We start from the raw sequence: 24,193 nt of genomic DNA on the forward strand, positions 1-24,193 counted from the left end.
CGATAGATAAGCTGACTCGTGTCAGCCGTGAGCCGGCTTGATTAGTTCATATCGGCTTGACTCAGGAGCCGACTTATTTAAAAAATATTATTATAAAAAATATATATATAATATATCAAAATTAAAGATTCAAATATAGAACTATTAAAAATATTTAAAAATTTATAATATAAAATTTAATAAATAATAATTAATATTTTTATCTTAAATTAATTTTGATATATTCATCCTGACACAAAATTTTCAGAAACTTTTTGATTAAATAATCATAAAAAATGTTATCATATTTTGTTCAAATTTATTTGATATTAATGTTAATATAACTTAATAATTAGTTTATTGTTTTACAATCGTATTTAAATATTGAATAAAAATTAAAATGAGGAAGTATGAAATAAATAATTAAAAGAAAAAAATAATTAAAATAGATGTATCTGATCAAATATAATTTTTTTTTTAATTTTGATAATTTATTTGATGTTTTTTTACTCAAAAATAAAAATTTATGAAAATGTTAGTCTGGGAAGAGGAAGTAAGGCATGAAATTTGGGAACAATTATTACGTCCTTCGACCGGACGTAGAGGAACGTCTGGTCAGAGGTCAAATCGCGCCAAAAAATGAGAAATACCGACCAAATACTGAGCAATATCAAACAATAACGAAGAATACCATCACATGAAAATTCAATACCGAGTTATACCAGTAAATATCAAAACGGGAATTTTGCCTCCACCGGACGTTCCTCTGCCTCTTGCACCGGACCTAATAAAAGTTCGAAATTTGGAGGGGTGGAACTGACAAAAGCATGATACGCCCTAAGTCGTCTGTTCAGCGTCGCTCCTTTCCCCGCCTCTCATCCGCTCCTCCCTCGCGACCTTGAGCACAGACGCAAGCGGCTCCACTTCCACGAGCGCAGAACCGCCGGACTTCCGGCTCTTCTCCGTCGACCTCGACCTCGACCTCGACCTCGACCTCGTCTACAAGTTGATCCAAGTATTGAATTTTCTTGATTTTGGTTGATTATCAGTCGACCTCATCTACTGAAGCAGATTTTTCTTTTTGTCTTCTAAGGGATATGTTTTATTGTCCTCTAACATTCCGAATTATATTTTGCTTGCTCGGTTACGGTTGGAAAATTTTTCTGGTTAATAATAAGATACTACTATTTCTTGTTTAAGTGATCTTGGTTTAAATTCCTGATTATTTTCTCTACTGTAATTTTACCTGTTAAAATATGATTGCAGTCAACTTCAAGGCATACGTTTTTAGCTTTTCAATATTTCTTTTACTCGACAGTGTTTTTGCTGGTAGCTTTTGATTAGGATAAATTTGTCTATCCTTGCTCGGTTAAATCTTATTTATGTTTCTAAATAATTGCTTCCAGATTTAACACCCCCAATCGATTAGATGCATGAAATGAGATTGAAGGTATACAGAACTTTTTGAACTGTGCTCATTTGTTTGAATTCTTTGATGATAATTCCGTCTTGGATGTCTGCTTGATCTTCAATATGTATAAATACTATTGCAAGCCATGAAACAGCAATATTCAGGGAAAATTTGTCAAAACAAATTTAGGCCCCTGTTGAAAATTTTTTTTTGGCTCCGCCACTACTCATAGCCATTCAATGAAGTGTTTTGAATTTTGTTTACATTTACAAAAAAAGATACTACAAAAAATTAATAATTAAACCTTGATCTCTACATCTTTGGAAGCTAAACCTTAAACTCTACATCTTTGGAAGCTAAACCTTAATCTCTACATCTTTGGAAGCTAAACTAGAGAAAAAGATGTGAGAGCTTAGAGGTTTTGAAGGATCTTGAATCTCTATCGAACCATCATGAGGTCACATCATATAATTTACTGTTTTCAAATAGGGAGCGGATTCGCTTGATGTTTTTAAGCAATTACTGGCGAGTAGCAATGTCGGGCATCTTAGAAAATCTTACTTAGTTGATCTATGGGATTGACAATGTTGGTGAATTGTATTGGTGAAGATGTCAGGCTTAGAATTATTTGATCTTAACAATGAGTTCATAATAGCAATGGAGACTCCTATTGGCAAATTGTTTTGATTCGATTTATTAATGCTCTGAATAATCAAAACAATTAGACTTGACCCGATTAAATTTAAAATACACAGTTTCATCTAATTCCCTAACATCTAATATTTTGCCAGATCGAACAATCCCTAACTCTAATTTGCATTCAACCCTAAATATTACAATACATATAATTTTTATCAAAATAAATATTTTAGAAATTTCTAAAATACATATATTTTAAAAGCATCAAACAAAACAATCTCTTAACTCTAGCCCTACTTTTTATTGTTGGTAATTGCATGGTAACAAAAGGTTCATAATAGACGGTTAGGGTTTGTAAAAATGTTAGTCTACGAAGTCAAATAATGGAACGAATGAACTTGTACTTTTTAGGGCCTTTTAATCATCCTCTGACTTCATATTCATTCATAAAAAGTGATAAAATCATACTCAGAAACCTAATGAAGTATTCGTAATTAGATAAAAGTATCTGTTATATTTTTATTCAGATGTTAGAAATATTTGTCATGGTCTCTAATAATAATACTAGCATGAACCTTCAAACAAGAAAATTGTTCGAATATCTCTATTTTAGGGTCTATTTGGTTGGAGGAAAAGTGAATGTAGAGTATTGTGAATGCTTATCTTTTTCACTTTTTGGTGTTTGGATGGACACTTGAGTAAAGTGGAGTAAAATTCTAATGTATTTGGAATTCTCCGCTTCAGTTTATTTTGCTGGTAAAATAAATGCGCATAAATCAATTAAAAAAGGAATTCAGCAGGTGAGAGATAGAGATAGAGAGAGAGAGAGTAGCCCACGAGAATACTTTGTTTCTTCCTCCTACTTCGTGTGAAGTAGAGTTCTGTACTAGCATTTGCTTTTCATCTTCTTTATATCTCTGTTGTCATTCGACCTCATTTCTTGGTGTGAGGAGTTGCTTCTTTGGCTCCATCGTTGTTGTTTGACTTCGCACGCTAGAAGATCTGCACGATCTGAGTCGATTTCGCTTCTTCCACTCCTTCCTCTTTCATTTGCTCTGTTGGACACTCCAAGGCCCGAAGCCCAGTCCCCTCTCGTCTCTTTGTTCCGCACAAGAAGGGCCAAATCCCCATCTCCCTCAGCCGCACGCAATGGTCTGACCATCCAACGATTCCCCACATTTTCCCATCTCTTCTTCGATTCAAACATCAACCACTGCTTAGCATCAACATCCGCTTGTTCCCTCTTCATCCCGAGCGACCATGAGTACATGCCATTTCGATTCAATTGATTTTACTTTACTTTGCATACATCCAACCAAACAGAAAAAATAGTTCCCATTTATTCACTTTACAGCCAACCAAACAACCTCATAAGCGCTATCTTTTTCTTCAACATATAATCTATTTAGGTCGCATCTATAATAAAGTTTCCCCACATATCCTTGCAATGATTGAAGGTTATTGTTCATGTATTTTTTATTAAATGTAAGTTTGAATGCAATCATCTATATATTCAGTAAGTTATAATATAAAGGATATGAAAGAAGAATCTCAAGTTAAAAAACAAATAAGATTTGAACTATATATTCAGTATTAGATCCTTGTTCGAACCTTCTTTTATTTTGTTCAAACCTTATTTGCACACTGAGCACTATTAGCCTAGAATAAAGCTCTAATCATGTTTGAATCTTGCCAGAATAAGATTTGAATATCATAGAATCATATTTAAACTCTGTTAAAGAAAAATGATGTGATTTATTGTATGATAGTCATGGATAATAATTTTTACATGATTTTAGAATTCTCAAACTTCACATGAGAAGTTTTTTGAATTTTTATTTATGAATAACATAGGGAGTAGTTTTCAAGATATGCAAAGTTTGGATATTCTAGGAGATAGTAACATAACATGATTTCACTATCCTTATTGGAATTAAAATATAACATAGGATTGCTTTGATATTGACTAGATGACTTGATCTTAAGTGCTTCTTTTATGAAGAGTCAACTTTGGGGAGATAAAACCTCAAACATATCTCAACTATCTTCTCCAATTCTAATTCCTCAAGTTTACAAAAATTAGAAACAAATTTGAACTGCAATCTATATCAAGGATGTGAATTTATTGATAGACAACGTGTCACAATCAAGAATTGGTATTAGCAAGATTGAATTGAGAGTTAATTTATTTGAGATGCTAACAAACCCAGTTCAAACAATTTTGGATAATGAACTATCATCAATTATAATAATAAGTCCTTTATTGTATGATTTATAATTTTCTAGGATTTAGATATCATGTATCATATGATTGAGACACTAGAATACAATCTACACTCCCTTGGTTATCATCTTTTACATTTAAGGCGTTTATGAGAAGATCTATTTAAGCGAATGAACTTGTTCCAATTACGGTGGAGGTAGGGAGAGTTTTTATTTTTGGTGATTGAATGAATATGTTCTAGAGTAGGTTCATTTGTTCTTTGCTGAATAGATACAAATCAGTTGTTGGCGGCCCGTTATCACATGAGATTATTTATCAAAAGTAGTTTTTTTTTTTGTTAATATTTATTTTCTTAGTATTAGTTCTTTTTCTAGACACTTAATAAATGTAGTTGATCCCTTCTTTTCAATTGTTTTGATGTTTTAGTTTTCCTTGATAATAATTTGTTAGTATTTTCGTTACCTCAATAAAGTTTTGTTTCATATAATTTATGATTATAGATTTGTGCATTCAGACAACTTCATTAGGTTTCTGATTATGATTTATCACTTTTTATGGATGAATATGAAGTCGGAGGATGATTAAAAGGTCCTAAAGAGTTTCAGTTTCAGAAACATCACATTATCGTAGTTCAATTGTTCTTTCCTCATCCTGTAAAAAATTTGGGTGAAGTGCCTTGGACAGAGGTGATATTGTGATCTTTTGTTCTCTGATTTCAAAGGAGTTTATTGGTTTTGGAATATGTATTTCTTCAGACTATCATTATTACCTAATTTTGATGTTCGGATAGGCATCTTCCAGGAATTTAGATATTACAGTAGCTTGCTTTGTATATTTTATATTTTAAATGGATAGATCCCTTGTAAAAAATCTCTTCCCACCCTAGAATACCAAAAAAAGAATAAAAATCCAATTTTATCAGTTGCTGATTACGAGTGCTTGTCATTTTTTCAGGTTGCTAACAATCAGAATCAGAAGTGTGATTGTTACACTGCTTATTATTAGGATTTGAACTGCAGTTCCTGCTAATGGATAGACAACCTCATGACTATGCTGCTGCAATGGCTTTTGCTCAGCAGCAGCAAGCCAATATCCAACAGCAACAGCAGTATGCTTTTCACCCACAACCCCTGCAGCATCCTCAACAAATGCATGGATCACCTTTCATGCCTCCTCACCCTTCTATTCAACAATACCCTTACCATCACCGCTTGCCTCAGCCACAGCTCTATCCACACCCGTCCCATCCCATGCTCCATCTTCAACAGCAGCAACAACCACCATCTGGATATTCACCTCATCTACCCCCTCATCTCTTGCGCCCTCCTATGATGCACCCATATGATTCAACTCCTCCTGCAGACCCAGAGCTTAACAAAAGAATTGATAAGTTAATTGAGTATGCAGCAAGAAATGGTCCTGAATTTGAGGCTCTGATACGTGAGAGGGAGCAGGACAATCCTGCTTACAGTTTCCTTTTTGGAGGTGAAGGGCATAATTACTATCGTTACAAGTTGTGGCTATCTACAAGATCAGGTCCAGCCTTTAATCCTTCATTTGCGTCCTCAATTCCAATGATGCCTCCGTCACATAATCCCATGCTAAATCCTTCTTCTCTGAGCCCCCCTCCTTTGGGTGCTACTTCTGGAGTCCCAGGTTCAATGCTTCCGGGACCTCAATCACACCAACCTTCATTTCCTCCTTATTTCGACCAGCATCAACGGCCACCACATCCCCAAGGTTTCTTGGGCCAAGCTCATACTGACTATGAATCGTCTATGAAAGCTTTTAAGGGTCTGTCAGGGCCACTTCCTGCTGATGTTGCTGCAGAGCTTAATAGCGTGCTTAGCAATCTCACTGGCACTAAAGAGTCAATAAAGGGTGCAAAAATGTGGTTTATGCAAAGGTCACCTTTTGCACCAGCATTAGCTGATGCTCTTAGAGACAGAATATTTTCTCTAGAAGATTCAGAAAGACAGCTACACATAGTTTTTCTAGCAAATGACATTCTCTTTGACAGGTAACCCCCCGTTTTTATTCTTATTCTAGCAACTATGCTCAATAGAATTTTTGTTTGCAGCTAATTTTCTTGTAATTGATAAGCCTATCGTAAGTATTTTGTATTTTGTCTTCTGTAGTCATTTTGGCTTTCATTGGATTATTCAGTTATTCCTTTTTTTCTGGTTAATAATGCCCTGCAACATCTATGATTTTTTAAAGTCAAGCACTTTTCAGTCAACATCAATTGTAACAGCTATTTTCATTATTTTTGTTCTTTACAGTAGCGCTATAAGTTATATTTTGCTTGGCAACTTTAACTTTTTTGTATATTGTTACGCCCGGATCCTCTGAATCAGACCTATAGTAGGAGAGCTGGGCAATTCTAGTGAGGGGATTCATCCCACCTTGTGGGGCCCAAGAATGATTTAATTCAATATATTAGAAAGAGAAATAGAGAGAGAGATTTAGGAATGTTTTAATGATAATTGGTAGGGAATTATTTAGGGAAAGAGTTCAAAATTGAGAAGGAATTAATTAAGGAAACGAGGTTGATTTGGGAGGGATGTAGGGTAGCCTATTTAGGGCTAACTATGTATTATTTTTAGATTATGCAACTGTTATTTATGCTATAGTTTTTCTTTGAGAGTTTCCTAGTGGCGTCGAGGGTTTGCGGGAGAACCGATCTACCTCTCGAATAGTAGATCGATTGTATATTTCATTATTGTTGAAGTATTAATCAAAACCAGCCCTAATATTTGTGTTCTAGCAATTTCTTCTTCTCTATTTTTCTGTTTTCACTTCCAAACCGCATCATATACATGTTCAACAAATTGGGAAATATAATCAATCCTGAAGTTATATTAACTATTGTTTAAAAACTTAATGACAGAGGTACTAACCCAGCACAGATACTCGCTTCCATTTTAATATATATATATATATATATATTGCATGAAGTAGCTTATGTGATAACTGAACTTTCGTGATACTCAAATGCTTGAAGATGTAGAGTTTAATTTGAATAATCTATATACTCTATGCCCAGCACTTTGAATTTACTTTACTTCCGATGGCTAATGCTTAATGCCGCCCACCCCACCCCAGCTTGCAACGGAGAACAAATCCTTTGGATTTGGATAATGAAGCACTTGCATTTAAACCTGTCTTGGGAAGCATGCTTGCAAGGATATATAACAACCCACAAAATAAGGATGCAAACCAGAGTCGATTGGAGAAAATTTTACAGTTCTGGGCTTCAAAGGAAGTTTATGATCAGGAAACCATTGCTAGCCTGGAGAAAGAAATGAGTGGTGGTCTACCATTGGTCTTCGCTTCACACAAGGAAACTCCTTTCGGGTTTGACTCAGCTAACATTACAGGTCACTCCTAACTTTATGATTTATGTTTTCCTCCCTTCTTAATGTTTCCAGCTTTTGTGGGCAGCTTTTTTTGTTTACTTGAACTATTTTTTTCTTTATAATTTCCCAATTTGTGCTATCATAAAGATTTTGCCTTTTTTATTTTTAAAATCAAATTGCTTTGTGCTCCTGTCTTTTGGCTTGAACTTAAAGCATGCAACATGAAATTTTCACCAAAACAGCAATCGTTATTAGATGAGCGAGTCTAGACAATTTATTATAACTTTGCCTTAATAGCACACTAAGTTTGCCAATTAGATCAATTAATGTGTACTTATGGATTTTGTGTGTGCATGCTCATTAGTATTACTGCGAGCTAGTTGTGAGTTACTGATTGTGGATGCCAAGCTAAGATGTAATGTACCAATCCTAAGCCCTAAATCCTACTAACTTCATCTAAGACATATACTAATTCTATATGTTGTTTCATTTGGTGGCATATTATTTAGAGGATCACATCAACTTCAAAAAGACAGAAAATATGGGTAATTTATTTTTTTCATTCAAAAAGGTTTCATCTTTCATAGTTTGAATCAGAATGTAATGACTCAAAGCTTCTTTGAGTTGCCTATGCGCTTTTGGCTACTAGGGATCAAACTATACATGATTCTGAAAAAAATTAAATGTAGTTATAGATACTTGGCATATAATGTGGCTAGATGGGTAAAAAAATATCATTAATTTTGATAACATCAAATTCTTAGGGGCATTAAAATCATCAGTATAATTTAAATTATATCGCCAATTTTGAGTCTTGCACCACAACTTCTTCAATCTTTTCTTAGAATCATTCTTGGTGCAACACTTCAAACTCCAACCCTATCATAGGTTTCAAAACATTCCACAATACTTCTACCCTCTTCCTTCCTTGATATTTCCACCTCATGGATCAATAGGATTTTTGCTACTAGCTCACCAATATGTGTCACTATTATAATTATCTTTTTTATTTATTTTTCCTGATGTTCTTTGTTTATTGTTCGAAGGTCTTTTAAAATTGTATAAATTTTGCACATGGTGGGATGAAAGTACACTAAATCTATTCTCCAATTCTTGCCATGATATCATAGCTCTCATTTTGTTATTAGTTACTTCAACAATTGCAATTTTAAGTTTATTTTTCAGATGCGCGGGGAATCATATGTGCAACAAAGATAGATTGATTAAATCACATATCACATAAACAAGCATTTGTCAAAGTTCGTAGCGGCCCTAACCATCGAAACATTTAACCATTAAACCTGGTGAGGAAGTAATACTAATTTTGTTCCATTCACCTCCAATGATGTTTAAAATGAGAATGGCATCTTAACTTCCTTTTTCAGGAAAATCAACAATCCTTGAACCTCTTTTTTTAAAGACCGCTTTCAATTTGTGTTTTGTAAAGTTATACTATATATCAGGCTAGCGAGGTAGACTTCATTTTATTTTGAATTAAGGTTGGCAAGCCATTGGAACCACAATCATTTGCAAACGAGATCATCATATAAATAATGATAATCAGTATAAAACCACCCAAGCCAATTAACACCTAGATTTGAAACCAACACTAGAGAGGCGTTGTGCTCAAATGTCAAGAATTAAAATCAGAACAGAATGAGAAATGAACTTCATCTAAATACAAGAAAACCTCCCACATCTAGAATGTTAGTATAGGAGAAGACAAGCCAATCCTCTAAAATTATAAGGCTAGATTATAGCTGCTATATCGCAATATAGTAATTAAATTTCAACATACTTTTGGGCAACCAAACTAGACTTACATGTGAGTGCCATAGCGATCTATTCTTTCGCCTTTTACTAAAGAATACCGTGTGCTCGTCACATAAAGCAGCATATGCCAATTTTTTTAGGGTTAAAAAAAATGTGAGTGCCAACTAGTCTAGTTGATAAGGTTCTAGGAAGTTATTACCAATGTATTTATTTCTATGGTTGCCTGTGCCATAATAATTCCCACTTTGTGGAATTTAAGGTAGGGAAAAATAGAAGATAGCACTGTAGTCGAGGGTGGAATTAGAAAATAAACCGGACACGCGTGTCCGACACGCATGTCCGATTTATTTTTAAATTGGACACACTAATGACGTGTCCGACATGTGTCCCCACTATGTCGGACACGTGTATGTGTTCGATACTGCATACCCCCTTAAAATGGAGTGTTGGTGCATCATAGTTTCTTAGGCTAGGAGGATGATACCCATAATATTTCCACTTTAACAAACCCACTATGAGTAGTGTATGTAACTTTTTCCAATATCATGTTAAGTCTACGGGCTAAAATCTTAGACACTTATTAAAGACAATGCGTAAGCTAATTGATTCATAATCCGTCCAAAAGTTAATGTTGCCCTTTTTATGGATCAAAATTAAAGATGTACGGGAGAAGTATTTTGGGCAGCACTAACAAAGAATTCAATGATCGCATTAATCAAATCCTGCTTCATAATGTTTTAAGAAGAATTATAAAATTGGGTAGAATGACCATCAATACACACAGTGGAGTTCTTTAAGCTATAGACGCTGTTCAATTTCGTCAAAGGAAGGGGTCTGAGAAAGTATCAAGTTGTCTTTGATAGTAATGAGAGTCGAAATAAAAAACTAGTCAATTTTAGGTAATAGAAACTTTCATCAGAAAACTAGTTTTTCAAGAAAGTCACAGCATATTCGTCAATCAAAAGAGAATTAGAGATGCCCTCACCCCCATTTTTTTTAATTCTAGAAACTTTGTTAATGTACTCGTAGATCAATTCACGAGTGATATTATTTAGGACTCTTCCTCAACTGATGTAAATTCCTGAGCTTGTTTAAGAGAGATCTTAACATTAATGTCACCATTGGCAAGGAAGATGCCCTCATTCTATTAACTTCCAAAACTATCTCAATATTATGAATGATATTACCAAAGATGTCTTTGTTTTAATTATAAAGCACACTCTTTAAATATTCATTAGACACCACGCTCAATAGGGGTAAACCTAGTTTTAAAAATAAAGCTAAAAAATTTATCATGATTAATTTATATACTAAGAAATCTTATCGTTTAAAGGAAATTCAACTTGAGGTAGCTAATCTCTCATTGCTTGTTCTATAACCTAATTGATTCTGGACTCCTAGAAACCTCTTGCACCTGCAGATCTTTTTCAAAATTTGTCATGAATTTACATGAGAAGATATTTTTTACTGAAATTTTCTTCTAAATGGTCGTCTCGCGTTTCTCCGTGCTTCGTTTTTATTACTCGAGTAAATCCATATGTAGAATACCAAATACTCGAATATAAAGCTGCAAATATTCTCACTTATTTGCGTGTTAAGTGCAGGTAACACATCATCAGAATGGCAATCCGATCGGCATAACTTAGTAGATCTGCCCGAGCTTGAGAAGCAACAAGCCACAGTTTCAGTCCCACCAAGCCAATTTTTGCCCACAGGTCCGTTTCTTCCCAACCAAGTTACCGTTGGGATATATCAACCTGTGCCCCAGACTTCATTCCCCGGGGTCTTGCCACTTCCAAATTCTGCTCAAACCACTCCACAACCAAATATTCTACCAGGTGGCGCAACCATCGTCTCCGACAAGGCCCCTCCGCCATATCCGCTTTTCCCGCCCGGTCTCATCCCCGGCATGGTTCGTAAGATGCAGATTGGCAGTGGCGTTCCATACTCGCCATTGAGCCCGCTCGACATCCCTACGGTTATCCCACCATCTAATATCCAGCCCTCAGAGATCCTTGAGAGGGTTGGGAAGTTCTTCAAAGAGATCGGGGAGGTTAACCCGTCAGATGGGCCAATGAACTCATCAGAACCAAATGATGAATTTGAATATGATCAGGAGGAGCCTATTGCTCGGAAGGGCGGCGCTTGCATACCACCACCACCAAATCTACAGGTCGACCCGGAGACCGGTACATATCCTGATGGGAGTGTCGAGCGAAAACCCGGCTCAACCAGTACTGGGAGATTGGGCCTTGGCGCTACGGCTAACCCAAATGAAGTCAGCCAGTATGATGATGTGTACACTTCATATAGGAAGCAAAGGAGCACCAATTACCATTCATCCATGAGTGCAAGATCTTCTACGAGGTAACAATAAGATCATGTTATTCAATTTTTAAATTTTATTAGGCTTAGTAGTTTGTTCTGTGAAAGCTTAGATCATCAAATCTTCTAGTTGATTTTGTTGAGTAGCATGAGAATATTAACCGCTCATGAGTGTCTGGATAGACAGATATTGATGGTCAGCGAAAGAACAATGTGTTTTTTAAGATGGCTTGGCTGATGTTCACTCTCTTTTTGCATCAACTGTCCTTTTTCATTTCATTTCGCCTTGGAACTACTTGTTTTTCTTTTCCTGATCATATGAGGACACTGGACGGAGATGACTGTTTGGATTTGCTGTATTTTTACTGTATTTTTGCTGCGCTTTTGCAATAGAGAAGTAAAAGGGCAACAAATATTTAATTTTTACTAAATAGTTAAATATTTTTTGTGCTTTTGCAAAAGGTCAGCAAAAGTGCATTAAAAATGTATTCATAATTGAATATTTGCTGCCCTTGTATTACTTTTTTGCAAAAGGGAAGTAAGAGCATAGTAAATTTGGATGGTTCTTTTGTCCGGTGTCCGCACGTGATAATTTCTCCTAAAAAAATGCATTGATTTTAGTTAGTAAAAAGATATCATTCTCTTCTTAGGAAAGCTTTCTAACATTAGCAGATTCAGATAAAGTATATTGATGTCATTTTTATTCTCATTCAGGTGATTCAAATGAAAGGGAAAATTAAAAGAATTAAGGTTTCGTTTGGGATGGCTTTTTATTAATTTTTAAAGCAAATTTTTAGTATAATTTTTAAAGCAAGCTTTTAGTATGAAAATTTAATTTTTTTTATTAGAAAATTGATTTAAGAAGCAATAAAAAAGTTATCCAAAATGAATTAAAATAAAAATAAATATTTAATTATGTTTTATTCCAAACAATTATTATTTATGACGCTCACTTAATATTTTAGAGCAATATTCCGTCGGACGCTATCGTGGTCAAAAAAAGCTCTGCAAGCTTATTTTAATTAATGCCTATAATTTCCCATGCATATGCGATACATTATGTGGTGTTTTATTTATTATATCGGAACATATCATGAGCTAAAAAAATGTGGTATAAACTTGGATGTTGATAGGTGTAAGAATGATAATTAAATAAATAAAACATTTATGAAAAATAAGAATAAACGTTGATTGATATGTATATGAATTGAATTTTGACATGATCTTTGAATTAAAAAAATAAATTAAATTAAATTCAAGATCATTCAAATTGTTTTTGATAAATATATAGTCAAAATAGAAGTTCTGATGAGATGAGTATGATGTTACCAAAAGTGTTTTGATTTGAGTTCAAATAAGTCCAAATTAAATTTAGTTGAAAATTTTTCAACTCCATCATATAATGCACTGTATATGATGTATATTTGTTATATTGAGCCAAAACCTTCCCCCCAATGAAGAATATCATGTTGTATTGAGCTCGATACTGTGAAGTACTGAGTACCAAGCAATAACGAGCTCAACATCGAATAGGAGGTGATATGACACATTTTCATTGGCTCCGGACATCATCCGGTGTCAGAACCCAATAATTTCTCCTTAGATTGACTGTCTTATCTTTCTTACCAAACATATACTATTTGCCTGCAAAGACAAAAGCAAACATTATCATTATAGTTAAAAATCAATACAAAAGAGTCTATTGAATTTTACGTTAAATATCGCCCCCACCATAAAAGCAAAACACAAGCTACAAGTTATCCATTCAACAATGCAAGGATGACATTTACAAGTGAGAGCACTCACCCTGAAACCCTGAAATCATGGAGTTATTATTCTGTGCGGACATCGGACAGTTCTCCCATCCGATTAAGCGCTCGGTACCTAGCAGTACTAAGGAGTACCGAGCATGGGTACCCAGTAATGGGGCCACATGGCTCATTTTTATTGATCTCCGGAAGACATCCGGACTCCGCACATAATAATAAATCAGAATCAAGAGACAAGAATGCCACTAACTCAAAATAAAGCAAGATGCACAAGATTTTAAATAAAAATGAACTCTCACAGCCTCCAAAATCCCTAACCTTTAGTCCAATAGGGATCAACATTATTTGACTCCTTTTTATAAGTACTAGACAACACAAATTTATTACTAGCACTTGAAAACATAAATTTAGTCTTCATATAGAATTGACTTTTTTATTGGTTCTTAAAATAACATTTTAGTATAAATTAATACTAAAAAACTAATTTAAAAAGCAATAAAAAAATCATCTCAAATAAAGCCTTAATTGAAGCATGATTTAACGGTTAATATAAGACAAATAAAAAATATATAAAAAAAATACCATATTGACTTTGTACAAATTGCAAAATGAAATATAAATGTTCAATTTTTTTTGTATTCATTAGAATGCAAAAATTATTTTTCCATATTCATTCAAATTAAAAATAAAAACATTTCACATATTTGAATTGAATTCATAAAATGGTTTTCCATATGTTTGGGAATACAAAAAACTAATTTTAGTATTCTTTTGAACGAGGGAAAATATCTTTCACATTCTCCTATTCTACTACATTTCCGGCCAATAATTCGCAAATCATCATTTTTATCCACAAACTTCACTCGTCTTAGGACTACAACTTTACAATAAGCGGGAACATAAAATAATTTAATGATACTTTTAAATGAAAACTTAAAATAATTTAAACCCCAAATAAGATATATTATAGGGATGTAAATAAGTCGAGTCGAGCTTAAGTTAAGAAATGTTCAAACCCGACTCACGAGTCAAATACCAAGCTTGAACTTAAGTCGAATTCAACTCACAACAACAAAACAAGCTCAAGTGGCTCAGCTCGATTTCTGTTTCCTGCCACGATTAGCTATTTTCCAGCCTAGATTTCAATTTCTCACTGGCTATTTAATGTTTTCCCACCTGATTTCTCGTCCAGCGGTCACCTCAAGGCCCTCATCAACACGCCACACACGGTTTATTTGCACAGTGGACTGCACTCCTCGTGCTTTGTCCACACACGAGACATCCAAAGATCGCGAGCTCTTTGTCCGCCTTGAGGCCCTTGTCCGTTTTTCTTTTTTAATTGCAAGTGGAATTCAAGTCGGTTCGTGAGACTTATCAAGCTTGAATGTGAACTCGAGCTCAACCATGAACTCAATAAGTTATCAAGCTTGAATGAGAGCTCAAACTCAACTCATGAACTCAATAAGCTCGATTCACGAACCCATAAATAAATCAAGTTCGAATCAGCTAAGTTCTAACTTAAAGTTTAGATTACTTAAATCAATAATTTCAAGAACCAAATTTCACGCCAAATTTTTCTCTAGCCAAGATGCCAACTTTAAAAATTGGTGATTTATAATTTCATTAAATTTACTCAATCCACGAGCAAAGATGAAATATTGCATAAACATTTTAGGGAGCTTGTAATTTTTCGAAATCATGATTTCATGCCATGAAAAATTTCAAGAACCTTATTATAAAATAAAATTTACATGTATTAGATGTAAATTGAAAGCCAACTCCTAATGAATCCAAAATCATTTAATTCTAATGTCAATACTTCACTTAAATGTATAAGGATCAATCAATGATAAAAGTATGCTGTTTGCCACTCTCAATATAAATAAAGTTCCTTAGATTAAAATTAAACTCAAATACTCGAAGAATCTTATAGAATTCATCATTCTGTTTTTTTTATAAAAAAATTTGGTTCCGAAGGCACTTTCTCTTGACCCTGCTTGACCGATCACCATAGGGATGTCAATTTGAGTTGACAGATAAGTTTGAGTCAAACCTAGATTAATCCAATTCTAAACCAATCAACCCAAACCCAACCCATTTTTATAAATAAATTGGCTATCTCAACCCAAATCCAACCCGCACGGATTGCCAAATTGACACAACTCGACCCGATTATCTCAACTTGAAGTAGCAGCAGCAATAGGCACAGCAGAGCAACGACAGCAAGCACACAACATCAGGGCACAGGCGCAGCCCAACGAGAAATCGACATGCACACGAGCGCTACTAAACCCAAAGCAAGCACTGGGTTCTGGCACACAAGCTGCGAAGCGGAAGCTGGCACGCAAACGTGCGAAGGCTGGCCCATGTCACAACGTGACTCGCGAATGACAACAAAGCTTCACATGTTGGACAACACGGGCAACCGGGCAATCAACATAGGCAGGGACCACTTTCAGATCATTTTCGAGTTATTTTCAATTTCCCTGGCAAATCCAAACCCGACTCAATTTTTAAAACCGATCAATTTATTAAACCCAACCCAATAACAAATGAGTGGATCCAAACCCAAAAAAATCAGATCAAACTTCAAGTCGTGTAAAAAATTGACACCCCCTACCAATCAAGACAAACCTCACCAGAAGGCGCTGCCCCCTGAACCCATTATATATTTATAAAATAAGGATCAATATTGACTCATTTTCTTGTAATGAAAGTATTGAGCCAAATTCAAGACTGATTCCAAGACTAATTACCATCAAATCATCAAATTACTATTGTTCATCCACTACCATCATAAAGTCGCTTGCCATCATCAAATCACTACTATTAAATGACTCTTAATCAAGCTACTTAAACACTAACATTGAATTAACGCCATTACTTAACAACTATCATCAAACTTTTGCCACTAGAGCATTTTTATCAGAGATTTTTGGCATCAAACAACCAACATCAAATCATTAGCTACCAACATCTACTACTAAATTGCCACGGCAAAAACCAACAGTATAAAACCAATAATTCTTGAGCACAACAATTTAAGTGTCTATAATCTCCTACCAACCCTGCAATTTTACTTATCAATCATTCATACTTTTATAATCTCATCTTCTCCAAATACTATGAACAATAAATCCTTTTGATCAACATTCAAAAATTATAATTATTTCATCTAGATCATAACTAGTGATTTTTTTCACTTATTAGTTTTTTAGATGAATGATTTGTGAAGAACATATCAGAAATGATTTTTCATAATTAAATTTAAAAGATAAAAATTTGATGTTGTTGTCATAGAGTTTTCTAGGCAAAAACTCTAATTTAATTTTCAATACACTCCTATGTTATTTTCTTCTTTTTTTGTGTTAAATTTTCTTGCAAAATTAAGACAATTCTCTAATTTAATTTTTTCACACATAAAAATCAATATCTACTGAATATTAAAAGAATGTTTAAATAAAAAATTTTAATCTAAAAAAACCAATAATATCAACAATCAAATGTAGCTATGAAGGTGAGATATCCGCAGAACTGAAGCAATTTCTGAGTTCTATATCACTGTACTCTAATCAAAGAACATTAAGGGAAAGGGAACGAAGCTTTAAAACATTTGGGTTGTGTGAAGTTGGAAAACCATGATCTATTATTCTAAAGAACATAACCAGACATTAAAGGTACGGCTTTCCAATCTCCACAAATCAAAAGAGTTGATCTTCTTCCTCCCATCCCCCCTGATCTTATCTGCTTTTACAATGAGTATAATTCCATAACAAAATTTCAAATTAGCAGTAAAATGGCCTAAATCTCAAGGGTAAAAGCAAAAAAGATATACTTATAATCTTCACACTATCAAAAATCAATGATCCTAAAAGTAATCGGCCTGGAAAAAAGGGAAAACTTACAAATTAGGATTAAATATAAGTGGCGTTTCCAGGATCAGATGGCACAAACATGAGCCAACGATCAGGATAACCACATCAAGAATTCATCTAGCGCCCGAGCCATTATACCAAAAGGAACAAATTATCCCATGGAATTGGTAATGGACGCCACTATATACCGTGAAAAATCCATTCAACTTAAAAATTTTAAAAACAGAAAAAACATCTTTATCGTTAAAGATAGATCTGAAAATGAGATTAAAAGCAAAATCATGAAAGCAACTCAGAGATGAACTATTACTGTTTTGCTCAGACAGCCAAGGGTAGTCTTCAATTTCTGGCTAAATATGACCAGATCAGAAACTCTAGTCCAAATAGAGACTCATCATGGCAACAACAGTAACTACTGGATTGAAATCCAAAGAACAGCACTTACAAGAGGCGTATATAAGCCGATGCGAAAGCGAATAAAGGACATCAAAGGAAGGAATAAAGATGAGCGATTTTGGAGCTGCGATAATCGACAGAAAGGTTAGGTTTTGGACTAGCTATTGGTGCGCTAAGAAGATCTTTTATAGTTACCAGAAGCTAGGGTTGGCAAACATAAGGAACCATGTGGGCCGGTGGATTAATATCGGACGGTGCAAAGATATTTGTTACACTTCTACTTTCCATTGATGCGGCTCCAAAAAGAGATGGTCGACTGCAAAACCGTCGTTCAAAGGAGAAATTATTAAGGGTATAAGTTGGACAAATTTATTTTTTTATTTTTTATTTGTTGTATGAAGGGGAAAGTTTAATTTTTTTATTTTTTATATATCATATTAATATTTGACTATTATTTTATTATTATTTTTAAAATTTTGTGTGATGAGAATTTATTTTTTATAATAAATATCTTAGAATGTATTAGCTATTAAAAAACTATTATTTGATTAAAAAATTTTTATAATATCAATAATAATCAAAAAATATTTTTACTCACAAAAACTATATAATTATTTATAAAAATTGCAAACGCCACAAACATATTATTTTATGTGAAGATTTTATTTATACATATTGTTTTACTATTCCTTTTATATAAGGGGGATTTCCATACATACCACTTTATTTCATGCTATTTATATATCTAATACTTAAAATTTTAATATTGCATTCCTATCATTCATATAAAATTTTAATATCAAATATATCACTCATATATTTCATTATTATCACCCATATCACCTTATAAACTGTAACATTTTATTCTATGCACCCATGTTTATTTTATAGGTGGTATGCATGTAATATTAAAATTCTATGTATTAGATATGTAAATCCCCTTCAATTTTTTTTTAAAGATTTTATAGTGTAATAATACCTGAGTTGGTAATAGACGAAAATTTTATCTAACCAACAATAAACCTTCAACTTGTTAATCACTTTCCTCAAGCTTATCAACCACATCTATTAAAAGAAGTGAATTGTTGAGACCTTCTAAGTCTAGTATATCACACCCATAAAATATGGTATCTATAAAGTAATTGTAAGGATATGATAAAGAGCATAGCATTACCAAAGCTTGATCTTTATCATCAATAAACACATGAATATTTCTCTAATGATACAATTAAGTTCATTTAAATATGATTTAATTGACAGACATTTTAGTATGTAAAGTAAATAGAATCAAGCATGAATGAATCTTGAGTCCATAACAATCTATCATAAAATGTAACTATCATATTTTATATATTAGATAATTCATAAAATTTAGACTTAACACTTAATAAAGGAAAATAATCATGATTATATTAAGAAGATGATAATAATTACTTTTTCAAAGTTTAACCAAATATTGGTTAGAGTTTTGCATGATACTTATAATAATTATAATTCATGTAAGATATAAGTTCAACTTTATTGAATAATGTTACAACTTACAAGAAGTTTTCTAGAGATAATTGTATCATAGAAACTTCTAAAATAAAGGAGAAGTTATTCTCATTATTTAGAAATCACATTCAAAATCAAATTGAATTTTAGGCTTCCTTTAGGATAATTTTTTTTTATTGCTTCTTAAAACAATTTTTATTTCTGCCTATTTAGCACATGGGGTGATGGAAGAGTTTAGTAATTCCATGTGAGCACTCAATTTTTTGTTAGAGTTTTTGTTATCCAACTTAATTATGTTTTTTGTATTTTCTATTAGTTTTATTGCTTTGGTGTTGCCTTTATCTTATATTTATATATAGACATACATTATGTAATTTCATTTCACCCTCTATAAAAGCAAAAGCCGAGGAATAAAAGTTCTCTTATGTTTTTTACTCTTCTCCCTCTCTCCCTCCCTCTATATTCAAGAAAGCTTTCTTCCTCGCCAAGTTTAAAAGATTCCAGCCGATTATCCTCAAACAAAACATAGGATTCGTTTGGGACGGCTTTCTTATTGCTTTTTAAAGTAGCTTTCTAGTTCAACAAATAAAATTTTTATACTAAAAAGCTGCTTTAAGAAGCAATAAGAAAGCAGCCACAAACGAAACCAAAAATCAATTCTTTCTCAATAAGGAAGTCATCTAAAAAAAACACTAGAAATCAGTTATTTATAACAGCACAGTTCTTCCTTATCTCACCTTCAAATCCGGTCTTCAGCTCAATCCTTCCCATCTTCTCCATTGACAAAGCAAACCCTCTTGGAAATTTTTTATGGTTCTTAACCAATTCTATAATGAAAGACTTGGCGTCACTGTTAGTTATTAAAGCTGCATCAGATTGGAATAGACCTCTTCTTTTAAGCAGATTTCTGTAATAACCAAGATCAAATGTTCTGAAACTCTCAGGATCCATCTCCACAAAACTCACAGAATTATTTGAAAGCCTGCATTTCTTCTTCAAATTCTCAGCATATAACTTATCTAAAGAAGGATCATTATCTCCTTTACCAGAGAAATTTTAGGCTTTCGCTGAAGGATGAACAATGAGATAAGCCAATTGTGTGACCTCCTGATTATAGCAGCATATTAAATTCAAATTATTAGCTCTAAATGCAAAGCTTGCAAAAAAAAAATGAAGATTGAACTTACCAGATTTTTTTTTAATGAAGAATTTATTCCATCAAAAAAGAGTAGTACAACAAGCATAACGAGTAACGACCCAACAAGAAAAGATTACAAAAGGGAAGATCAAGAAGATAACAGAAAAGCCCACCGGGCTCAATAATTGGCAAAGGCTTCCAATCACTCCGAAGTCAAGCACAAATCATCCAGAGGAGTGAAAGAGCAATAATCCACCAAAAAGCCAACCAACCGTCAATACCGAAAAAAGGTCTCCAACAGAAATAAGAAGATGCACCACCAAAGGTTGCCAATGAGCCATGGATCCATAGTGGGGAGCTCGAGCCACATCATAGCCCAAATAAAAGCTATAACCGCAGGGCCAACAAAAAATCACAACAAAAAAATTCAAAGTATCGCCAGCAAAGAAAAACAAAAAACACCAAATCGACAACCACCAATTATAACGGATGCTAAAATTAACTTGGTTGTCTTTCGTACGTCCAAAGCACCACCAAGGATGCCAATGTGCCACATCCAATAGGGGGATCAATGTCCAAGAATCAAACACAAAAAATATCATCCAAAACGACATCACCACCAAGAAGCCAACAGCCTTCAAATAAAATCCAACAGCAACGACCAACCCAAACAACAAAACATAACATTAGAAAGACAAAACAACTAGTAGAATTATTTCCTACCACGCTTACCCCTCCTACATGAGGAATCTTTAGCAACAGGATGGCCAATCCTCAAAGCATACTCAGCCCGAGGCTCAACACAACCTTCCCCAAATGATGAATCAGACTCCTCCAACCAATCAATTTGATCAAGAAAGCTACTCTTCAAGTTGTCCTTTAAATGAATTTTAAATTCATCAATGGAGATAAGGGAAATATATGTTCAGAGTGAAATGGAGATAAGGGAAATTAAGACTAGAGAGGGAGTTGAAGGTAAACTTGAATTATGGAGGTCAACTTTAGAGTCTAAAGGTTTTCGCTTGAGTAGAGCTAAAACTGAATATATGAAGTGTAATTTTAGTGGAAATAGACCTAGTGAGGGGATTGTGACTTTGGGCAATCAAGTCATTAATAAGAGTACACATTTTAGATATCTTGGATCTATTATTTAGAGTGATGGTGAAATTGATGAGGATATTATCAGCATAATTCAAGTTAGATGGTTGAAGTGGAGGAATGCATCGGGCTTATTGTACGATTGAAAAGTCCACCTCAAACTAAAGGGAAAATTCTATAAGATGGTGGTGAGACCTGCAATGCTTTATGGTGCTGAATGTTGGCCATTAAAAGAGAAGCATAATACTAAGTTAAGTGTTGCAGAGATGAGGATGCTTAGGTGGATGAGTGGCTTGACCCTTAGAGTTAGGATACGAAATGAGCATATACGTGAAAAGGTTGGAGTAGCTCCAGTGGAAGATAAGATTAGAGAGAGTTGCCTTAGATGGTTTGGTCACATTAAACGGAGGCCTTCTGATGACTCGGTTAGGAAAGTTGAGGTATTAGATTTGGCTTATGTTAGGAAAGGTAGAGGTAGACATAAAAAGACTTGGTTAGAAAATATTAGAAATGATATTTCTTTATTAAATTTAGATGAGAATTTGACTTTTAACCGGATGCAATGACGAAAAAAGATTCATGTAGCCGACCCCACGTAGTGGGACAAAGGCTTGATGTTGTTGTTGTTGTTGTAATGGAGATAAGGGAAATAGTGACTTCAATAAAAGGTTTTCCATTTGGTTGAATAGGAACAGGAGGGAAAGTCGGATCAGATGTGAGCAACTAAGAAGCATCATTAGTTTCATTAAGAGATACATCCAACAACTCCTTGCCAATGCAATGATCCTTTCCCACAGCCACTAACGCATCAGCTAGAGGCAGCTCAACAGAAGAAGGAAAAGTGTCCAAATTAACATTACATTGAATCTCTTCATGCATAGTAGAATCCAAATTCACAAAACTACAATTAGCTTTCTCCGGAACAAAATTCCGGGAAAGCAAGTGGTTGGATAAAGCATTTTCTACAACATCCAAAGTCACATTATCCAAATTCTCTACAACCCCTTTAGGCTTCTTGTCGAGCAAATTTAAGGCAACATCACAATTTTCGCTAATACCCGTATTCGCCTCAAGAACATCGCTAGCAAGAGTCACATTATCCCGATTCCCCTGAACTACCCGGGGATGAAGTTTAGAACATTCTTTCCTAGAATGACCTACAACTTTACAATGCTCACAAAATGATGGAAAATCATCCATCAAAACAGTTTGAAAATAACCGAATTTCTTAAGACCCACCCACACCTTATCAGGATACCTTTTTGTGATATCAAGTTCCACCAAAACTCTAGCAATCGACGAACAAGAACCCACCGTCGTGGCATTATCAACATGAAGCGGCTGTCCAAAGATAGAACCCAGGCCATGTAAGATACGAGAAGAAAAGAGATGTGGCCTTAGGTTCGGGAAAGATATCCAAATAGGGACATAGGAAATTCCTCAGAAATGTCCACAAAAGGTGATCATTTGGTCAGTTTCATAAAGCAAATCTAACAAAATAGGAACTATGAGCAAACACACGAGAGTAATCCAAACCGCTTCACATTTTGATCAACTCATTACCGGAATCCAACAGAGTGATAGAAAATTCTCCGGTAAGTTCTAAATTAAAGAAAAACCTCCTAATGCCATCCAATGAAGGCCTCTGATTAGGGAAATGGCCGACGAAGGAAAATGCGAAAAGGGCAGCAAGTGCCAAAACTTCTTCCTCAGAAATCCATAAAGAGGGGTGTTGCGGACTAGAAAATACGCGACGATAGAGATTTAATTCTGCGTCTTAACGTTGTACGTATAACTAGCTCACACACAGAGAACACAAGATTTTTTACGTGGAAAACCCTTAAAAAGGGAAAAACCACGAGGCCTAGCCCAGTTGAAAATGATTCTACTAGACTTTGAGTTGGTTACAAAGGATTGAATCACCTCCAAGGGTGATCAGGTTACAATCAGTTACTTAAGTAAGACGTCAGGTCTTTGGGAGGACGTAGGGACTGAACGTCGGGTCCTGAGTAAGACGTCGGGTCTTCGGCAGGACGTAGGGACTGAGTGTCGGGCCTTGAACAGGACGTAGGGACCGAGTGTCGGGCCTTGAACAGGACGTAGGGACCGAGTGTCGGGCCTTGAACAGGATGTCGGGTTTTCGGCAGAAGGTAGGGACTGAGTGTCGGGCCTTGAACAGGACGTCGAGTCTTCGGCAGGACGTCGGGTCTTCAGTAGGACGTAGGGACTGGACGTCAGGCCTTAAGGTGGTGGTCCGGCGAGGTTCCTGCGGTGATCCGACGGTGGTCCGGCGAGGTTTCTGCGGTGGTCCGGCGAGGTTCTGTGGTGGTCCGGCAGTGGTCCGGCGGCTGTCGAGGAGGAGCTCCTTCCTTCTCTTCTTCCTCTCTTCTCTTCTTCTCTCTCTTGCTTAGATGCTCTCTTGTGAAGAATGAGGGCTCTATTTATAGATTTTCTGGAGTGGCATGGTCCGTAAATAGGTGTGAGATCAAGGGCGAATAGGGAGTTGTCAAATGGACGGCCGATATTGAATCCTACGATCGTGCACCGTTCGTTGGACATTTGGAGGCCTTAATGATGTTGGAATTTAGTGATCTTGGGCTCGTTGGATTCGTCTCGTCGAGCCGTTCGATTCGAGTATAAGCTCGTCAAAATCGGAGACCGTTTGGTAACTCAAATTGCGGTTTGAACCTTCCGACAGCGCTTTGAACTCTTG

At 34.9% G+C, this 24,193-nt stretch overlaps 1 protein-coding gene and 3 non-coding genes across 4 annotated transcripts; 2 read left to right on the forward strand and 2 right to left on the reverse strand.

Moving 5' to 3' along the window:
• The first annotated feature begins 954 nt into the window (after positions 1–954).
• On the forward strand, positions 955–11,971 carry LOC110107000 (calcium homeostasis endoplasmic reticulum protein). The gene is made up of 4 exons (XM_020837123.2): positions 955–994; positions 5,208–6,273; positions 7,359–7,633; positions 10,990–11,971. The coding sequence occupies exons 2-4, from the start codon at positions 5,282–5,284 to the stop codon at positions 11,754–11,756; spliced, it is 2,034 nt and encodes a 677-aa protein (XP_020692782.1). The 5' UTR covers positions 955–994; positions 5,208–5,281; the 3' UTR covers positions 11,757–11,971.
• On the forward strand, positions 9,430–9,544 carry LOC114579965. Its single transcript, XR_003701251.1, has one exon. It is a non-coding gene; the product is annotated as a U5 spliceosomal RNA (small nuclear RNA).
• A 5,424-nt stretch (positions 11,972–17,395) lies between the features above and the next one.
• LOC114579974 lies at positions 17,396–17,523 on the reverse strand. Its single transcript, XR_003701259.1, has one exon. It is a non-coding gene; the product is annotated as a small nucleolar RNA snoR80 (small nucleolar RNA).
• Positions 17,524–17,665: 142 nt separating this feature from the next.
• LOC114579973 lies at positions 17,666–17,761 on the reverse strand. Its single transcript, XR_003701258.1, has one exon. It is a non-coding gene; the product is annotated as a small nucleolar RNA Z157/R69/R10 (small nucleolar RNA).
• Between the last annotated feature and the right edge of the window lie 6,432 nt (positions 17,762–24,193).

The sequence above is a fragment of the Dendrobium catenatum genome, unplaced genomic scaffold (assembly GCF_001605985.2).
Source record: "Dendrobium catenatum unplaced genomic scaffold, ASM160598v2 fragScaff_scaffold_716, whole genome shotgun sequence".
Taxonomy (NCBI): domain Eukaryota; kingdom Viridiplantae; phylum Streptophyta; class Magnoliopsida; order Asparagales; family Orchidaceae; genus Dendrobium; species Dendrobium catenatum.